At 43.5% G+C, this 7,860-nt stretch overlaps 1 protein-coding gene across 1 annotated transcript in view; it reads left to right on the top strand.

Moving 5' to 3' along the window:
- SPAG1 (sperm associated antigen 1) overlaps nt 1-7,860 on the top strand; it is a 48,456-nt gene that overhangs the window by 19,796 nt on the left and 20,800 nt on the right. The window contains exons 10-11 of the mRNA XM_023763612.1: nt 57-156; nt 4,754-4,906. Coding sequence (XP_023619380.1) covers nt 57-156; nt 4,754-4,906 — 253 coding nt within the window. The remainder of the gene's footprint in view (nt 1-56; nt 157-4,753; nt 4,907-7,860) is intronic.

Below are 7,860 nucleotides of genomic sequence, written 5' to 3'. Positions count from 1 at the left end.
GTGTCATCCCGGAGAGGTGGAGTTTTCACTGTGTGTTACTGTCAATGTGATTTTAGGAAGTGGAAGCGCGGACGATCTAAGTGTCTTATATTCAAATAGAGCAGCGTGTCACCTCAAGGAAGGAAACTGCAGTGGCTGCATTGAAGACTGTAACAGGTAAACGGCCGTTTTCCGGTTTGTCCCGCGTTGTTAAATCGTTTCGAGGTGGTGGATGCGGTATTTGCTGCCCTTCTGAGTTTTCTGCATGACTCATTTCTTAAGAAGTTGTAAGGTATGTTAACTGATTGGTACATAAAAACCATAAATTCTCTTTAGCCTATAGGTCCTATACTATAGGGAGACAGGCATAGAAGGTTGTGCACACTTTTCAAATCTCCACTGCTGCCACCTCCCGTGCTCTTTTTATGCCAGGCCTGGCCTGCAGGAGAAAACTTCCCCCGACCCTCCCTGCCTCCTGCAGTCCACCTGGCATCAGAACTTTTCCGGAAACAGTCTTGCTCACACTGTTTCAAACAGGTGTTCCCTAGCTCAGCAGGCTCTCCCGGATAGTTCTAAACTGCTCTGTCACCATATTGCTCCCCAGACAAGCCTTCTGCTCCCCTTCGGCCCACTGTCTTCAGTGGGCTCTGCACACCTTTGCTTCTGAAATTTCTGCTCAGCCTTCCCCTCCTCTCTGCCTGCCTGGTCGCCTTCAGCCTCCCTGGTCATCTTCACGTCTGGACGCTTGCACTGTCACTCTCTCGCCTGCAGGTGCTTGTGTCCTCCCCGGCTTTGGTTTGCAAGCTCTCTGGGGTCAGGAGCCATGTCTTATACAGCTCTGCATCCCCCAAGCACAGTAGTCACCATGGGGCCCTGCCAGTTACATGCTGAAATAGAGGAAACACACTTTCATGAATAAAAAGTATGGTTTTCTTTTACCATTAAGTAGTAAGCCTTCCTCAGGAGCCTTTTGGAAAGAAGCTATTATTAGTGAATCTAGAAAATAAGAAGTCATATGTCCTGGTTTGACCTTAACATTCCCGGATTACTCCTTTCGTCTGGTATAATGATTCATATCACCCCCTTTTGCTCTCAGAAGCCCCCGTTTGGACAGTAACTTAAGTGGACACCCTGATTATAAGGTGAACGATTCATTTTTTTTTCCACTGGTAGTATCAGTTTAATGCAATGGGTAAAAACTTGTTAGTATCTGTGTCTACATTTTTTTTTATCCTCACCCGAGGATATGTATATTGATTTGAGAGAGAGAGGAAGGGAGAGAAAGAAACATTGATGTGAGAGAAAAACATTGAACCTGTAACCTAGGTATGTGTCCTGATTGGGAATCGAACCCTAAACTTTTTGATGTAAAGACAATGCTCCAACCAGCTGGGCCAGCTGGCCAGGGCTATGTCTACAGTTTAAAAAGAAGGTCTTTGCTGGTGTGGCTCAGTGGTTGACCATTGACCCAAGAGGTCCCAGGGCCGGTTCCCAGTTGGGCATATGCCAGGTTGCGGGTTCCATCCCTGGTCATGGTGCATATGGAAGGCAATTAATCAATGTTTCTCTCTTTTTCTCTCTCCCTTCCTCTCTCTAAGCATGTCCTCAGGTGAGGATTTTTTTTTTAAAGGTCTTGGTGCTTGGATTTTTTGCCAATTTTACATTCAAATTTTAAATAAATAATATTTATATTCATTCCGGCCTGACTTTAGACCTCATCCACTATTGTGCTAGTTCACATTAGCTAATTGTTGTTACATTTTCAGGAATTTGTGAATTGGTCGAAGTCAAGTGGGTAGCTCGAAGTCTGCCATGGTGCAGTACTAATACCATGAAAATTGGCAAATGCCATAAACCTGGGCTTTTTTCCTCCAGGAGAGCCGGATGTTAAACATTTACCACTGCCCATAACTAACCCAACAAGACCACGTGAATTTGCAGAACATCAGGCGCACTGCGATTTGCAGCCAAGAACCTGTGAGAGGGCTAAAATAATAATAATACTTTTCCTTCCACTGTCTAAGTTCTAGCTGGGCTCATAATCAGAGTAACAGAGGAATATTAATAGGAGAAAATCAAATTTTAATACATGTGCTTGGGGAATTCACATACGCATGAAAATTCCAAAGACACAGTGAGGTAAAATTTGGTATATATGTAATTTTTGACAAAGAAAGGAGGGGAACACACATGGCAGGTAAAGATTTGCTAGACAACCCAGAAACAATGAGATGGCGGGGGGGATCTAGTAAACAGGCCCCTGCTTGAGGCCTTTCTGCCAACCATACTTCATTCAAATTAGGCCACGGTGAGTATGGGCAAGATTTCTTTCCTGGAGCAGTTTTTTCTATCTGAATCTCTTGGGCAGGAAAGAAGGGAAAGATCAAAGGTTCATTTCTAATTCTTTTGTTTCTTAATAGCCAGCTTTTATAAAAATATGGTTTTATTGATTTGAGAGAGAGAGAGAGAGAGAGAAACATCAATAATGAGAGAATCATCAATTCAGCTGCCTCCTACATGCCCCCCACTGGGGATCAAGCTGAAACCTGGCCATGTGCCCTGACCAGGAATCAAACCGTGACCTCCTGGTTCATGGATAGACGCTCAACCACTGAGTGACACCGGCCAGGCTATTTTTCCCCCCCTGAGGACATGCTTAGAGAGAGGAAGAAAGGGAGAGAGAGACACACACACATTGATCTATTGCCTTCAGCACGTGTCCTGAACGATTAAACCTGTAACCCAGGTATGTGCCCTGACCAGGAATCAAAGTGGCAACCTTTCACAGGACAATGCTCAGTCAACTGAGCCACTCCGGCTGAGCTCAGAATCACAGGTTTTTGGATGTCAAAAACTTTGTTTCCCTTCAATCCTTTCCACTTAGGTGTCTGTTGCTAATACATTACCCTTCAGACTTGTCTTAGGTATTCCCTACAGTGAGTGAAATCTAGGACTCTTTTCGTTAAAAACCCAGTATCTGTACAGACAAGGCTACTGTCAAACAGTGGACTCACGTTGTCCTTAAGTGAGATTGTTTAAGGTGGCAGGCATTTTCTTGTTAAAACTTGTGTTTCATTGTAGACCCAAGAGGAGGTGAAAGATGGGACTCCAGCCATGGTGTCCAGGGAGGCTAGAATGGAGGTTTGTCTGAAGGGACAGCCGGCCTGCTGGGGAAGGAGGTGGGTGGAGCTTAGGTAAGGTGTCCTTAAAACATTGTCTTCTGGGCCTAGGAATCCAGCTGTGTTGGTCAGTACTGACCTCCAGCATAAGGGGCATTGGGTGGTTTTACTCCAGAGCATTGGTTCTCAAACTCTTTTTGTTGTTGTTGTATATATTTTATTGATGTTTTACAGAGAGGAAGGGAGAGGGAAAGAGAGTTCAGAAACATCGATGAGAGAGAAACATCGATCAGCTGCCTCCTGCACACCTCCTACTGGGGATGTGCCCACAACCAAGGTACATGCCCTTGACCGGAATTGAACGTGGGACCTTTCAGGCCACAGGCTGACGCTCTATCTACTGAGCCAAACCAGTTAGGGCATGTTGTTGTTGTTTTAATATATTTTTATTTCAGAAAGGAAGGGAGAGGGAGAGAAAGATAGAAGCATCAATAATGAGAGAGAATCATTGACTGGCTGCCTCCTGCACACCTCCTACTGGGGATCAAGCCCGCAATCTGGGCATGTGCCTTGACGGGGAATTGAACTGTGAACTCCTGGTTCATTAGTCCATTCTCAAACACTGAGTCACACCAGACGGGCAATACAATCTTGATGGTATGTTCTATTTCAGAATATAATGAACTACGTTAAGTAGTGAAGTAGTAGCTTTACACAGTTACTTCAAACAAAACCAGTGAACATAACCTTGAAATACATCTCTAGTGATACTGAAAATACTTCATGGAGTAGTCCAAGATTAAAATTCACGGCTTAAAGAAGTCATTGTATGCCTGGCTGGTGCAGCTTGGTGGTTGAGCATCAACCTATGAACCGGGAGGTCAAGATTCAGTTCTGAGTCGGGGCACATGCCTGGGTTTCGGGCTTGATCCCCAATGGGGGGCGTGCAGTAGATAGCCGGTCAATGATTCTCTCTCATCATTGATGTTTCTAACTCTCTCCTTTTCCTTTCCTCTCTGAAATCAATAAAAATATATTAAAAAAGGAAGTCATTGTATGCCTCCTTGATGACCTCTGGTCTATTTTTGAGGCTCTTTAGAAGCAAGTGAATAATAAAAAACTGTATTAAGTTTTGGAGAGCTAATTTTCAAACAGCAATGCAAGTTTTTGTGGTTCTATGCTAAGGTGCCTTATTAATTACATAGGTGCAAATAAAAAGTTCCCTTTTAATCCTTCAGTAACAATCTGTTGAAAGCCTACTCTGTTCCTGGTGCCATGATGGGCTCTATTAGGGTGTAGGGGAGGGGGTGGGTGTGTTAGGGGTGAGGATATAGTGGGGTGAGGGCAGGGGAGGACGTAGAAAGAGGTGCAGAGGCGGGTGAGGCGCACTGCCTGCTGCCGGGGAGCTCGGTTTCAGAGGGGGAAGAGCAAATGAATGCCAACGGGCTTTGGTCCTGGTTTAAATGAAAGGAAGTAACCACAGATTTGATTGCTCTGCTACTCAGGGTTTGCCTTTGTGGCATGTTGCCAGGTCCTGAAGATGAAATGCCAGGTAGGTGTGTATTTGAGTCCAGTGCTGCAGGGTACATTCAGTTAGTGTAAGTTAAAGAGTAACTTTCAGAACAAATGACATGTAATATTTTTGTCGTCTTTAGGGCTCTGGAACTTCATCCATTCTCCGTTAAACCTCTTCTTCGACGAGCAATGGCCTATGAAACTTTAGAGAAGTATCAGAAAGCGTATGTGGATTACAAAACGGTGTTGCAAATAGACTGCGGAATCCAGATAGCCAGTGACAGTATTAACAGGTAACGTGATCTGAGGGTTAGATGTTTTATGATGGAATGAGATTCTTTTTCTTTCCCTCCTTCAGGAATGGTGTCAAAGCGTACGAGTGTCCTCAGTGACTGACTTTACATGAGTGATTGCTGCCTTTCCCTCCATCCAAACCAAATGGTTCTCTTTCCAACTTAATTTCTAAGTATCCCATAATACATTGAGTTGTCCTCGAATACCTTGAAACTATTTTTTTTTGCAATTTTAAAAATTAATTTTAGAGAGAGGAAGAGAGAGAGCGAGAGAAAGAGAAACGACCGATGTGAGAGAGAAACATTGATAGGTTGCCTCCCACATGCACCTCGACCGACCTAGGGATTGAACCTGAAACCTGGGTATGTGCCCCGACTGGGAATTGAATCCACCACGTTTTGATGTATGGGATGATGCTCCAACCAACTGATCTACACCAGCCAGGGCCTCTAATACCTTTATATATGTTTCCTGGTCCATTTATTACTATTCAGTGAATATTCTTTTTTTTTAGTGTTTTTGTTTTATTGTTAACAGAACTGTATTACAGATGTCCCCCCATTTCCCCCACTCCTTTCCCCACTCCTTCCCCATCCTCCACTCAGCCCCTGCTGCACCCCTATTGTCTGTGTCCCTAGGCTATGGCTATAAGTTCTTTGGTTAATCTCTTCTTGTCCCCGCCCCCCACCTTCCCTCTGAGAGCTGTCAGTCTGTTCCATGCATCCATGCCTCTGAATCTATTTTGTTTGTCAGTGTATTTTGTTCATTAGATTCCACATATAAATGAGGTAATTGATGTTATCTGACTTATAAATGAGATGATGTGATGTTGTCTGGCTTATTTTGCTTAGCATAATAATATCCAGGTCCATCCATGTTATCCAAAGGGTAAAAACTCTTTTATAGCTGCATGGTATTTCATTGTGTAAATGTACCATAGCTTTTTTTTGTTTTGTTAACCCTCACACGAGGATATTTTTTCCATTGATTTTCAGAGAGTGGAAGGGAGGAAGAAGGGGAAGAGAGAGAAACATTTCTGTGAAAGAGACACATTGATTGGTTGCCTCCTGCACTTGCCCCGACCAGGGCAGGATTCGAACCTGCAATCCAGGTACCTGGAATCGAACCTATAACCCCTTGGTTTGTGGGCCAGTACTCTAACCTTGAGCACACTGGCCTGGCCTGTACCACAGTTTTTTTATCCACTCATATACTGAGGGGCACTTGGACTTTTTCCAGATCTTAGCTATTGTAAGTAATGCTTCTATGAACATAGGAGTGCATATATTCTTTCTGATTGGTGTTTCTAATTTCTTGGGGTATATTCCTATAAATGGAATTGCTAGATCAAAAGGCAGATCTATTTTTAATTTTTTGAGGGAACTCCATCCTGCTCTCCACAGTGGCTGTACCAGTCTGCATTCCCACCAGCAGTGCACAAGAGTTCCCTTTTCTCCACATCCTCACCAGCACTTGTTTGTTGATTTCTTAATGGTAGCCATTCTGGCAGGTGTGAGGTGATATTAATTTGCATTTTTTTGATGACTGAGCATTTTTTCATATATCTCTCTTGGCCATCTGAATGTCCTCTTTGGAGAAGTGTCTACTCAGGTCCTTTGCCAAGTTTTTTTATTGGATTGTTTATCTTCCTTTTGTTGAGTTCTCTATATATTTTGGAAATTAAACCTTTATTAGATGTATCATTGGCAAATACGTTCTCCCATACAGTGGGCTCCCTTTTCATTTTGATGATGGTTTCTTTTGCTGTGCAAAAGCTTTTTAGTTTGATGTAGTCCCATTTGTTATTTTTTTTTCTTTATTTCTCCTGCCCTAGGAGACGGGTGAAAATTCTGCTACGTGAGATGACAGATTTTACTGCCTGTGTTTTCTTCTAGGATTCTTCTGGCTTCGTGACTTACATTTAAGTCTCTCATCCATTTTGAGTTTATTCTTGTGTATGTGTAACTTGGTGGTCTAGTTTCTTTCTTTTGGCATGTGCTTGTCCAGTTTTCCCAACACCACTTATTGAAGAGACTGTCTTTACTCCATTGTATGCTCTTGCCTCCATTGTCAAATATTAATTGACCGTAATGGCTCTGGTTGATTTCTGTGCTCTTTGTTCTGTTCCATGGATCTATTATGCCAGACTTTCGATTACAATAGGGATTGTGTTGAATCTATAGATTGCTTTGGGTAGTGTGGAATTATGTCTAATACATGAACTCGGTATGTGCTTCCACTTGTTTGTGTCTTTCTTTATTTCTTTTTTCAATGTCCTATATTTTTCTGAATACAGGTCTTTTACCTCCTTGGTTAAGTTTATTTCTAGACATCTTACTTTTTTTTTTGTTGCAATGGTAAATGGGATTTTTTTTAGTGTCTCTTTCTGAGAGTTCATTATTGGTGCATAAAAATGCCATCAAGTGCTAGCCGGTTGGGGTCAGTGGATGGAGCGTTTGCCTACGGACTGAAGGGTCCATAGATCAATTCCGGTCAAGGGCATGTACTTGCAGGCTGGATCCCTGGCCCTAGTCAGGGTGCGTGTGGGAGGCAACAGTCGATGTGTCTCTCTCACACTGATGTATGAGGAGGCCTTGAGCAAAATTGTAGAAAATGAGAATGGCACGTTGGATTAATTCATGTTTTAAATCATGCCTTACCTCCCCACATGGTCCCACTGTACTTTGGAGGAAACTGTTGGGAAGATCTGTATTCCTGGAGCTTGCACTCTGGTCACATGGACCCTGACAGCTTCCTGTCTGACTGGAGGAAAGGGATGGATATTGGTTATTGGATCTAGGCTGGACCTAGATCAGACCTTGGGCATTCACAGCCTCCTCCTTCCCCTCGAGCTTGTACCATCAGGAGTGTCCCCTGGGAGCTCTCCAAGCCGCTTGCCCTGCTGCAGAGCCACCTCACTGCATGTCAGCTGCTGCCTCCTCCTACGTTCCTG

This window comes from Myotis lucifugus, unplaced genomic scaffold (genome assembly GCF_000147115.1).
Source record: "Myotis lucifugus unplaced genomic scaffold, Myoluc2.0 scaffold_294, whole genome shotgun sequence".
Classification (NCBI taxonomy): Eukaryota; Metazoa; Chordata; class Mammalia; order Chiroptera; family Vespertilionidae; genus Myotis; species Myotis lucifugus.
Note: the sequence above shows the minus strand (reverse complement) of the source record. Positions and strands in the feature narration are given on the sequence as shown.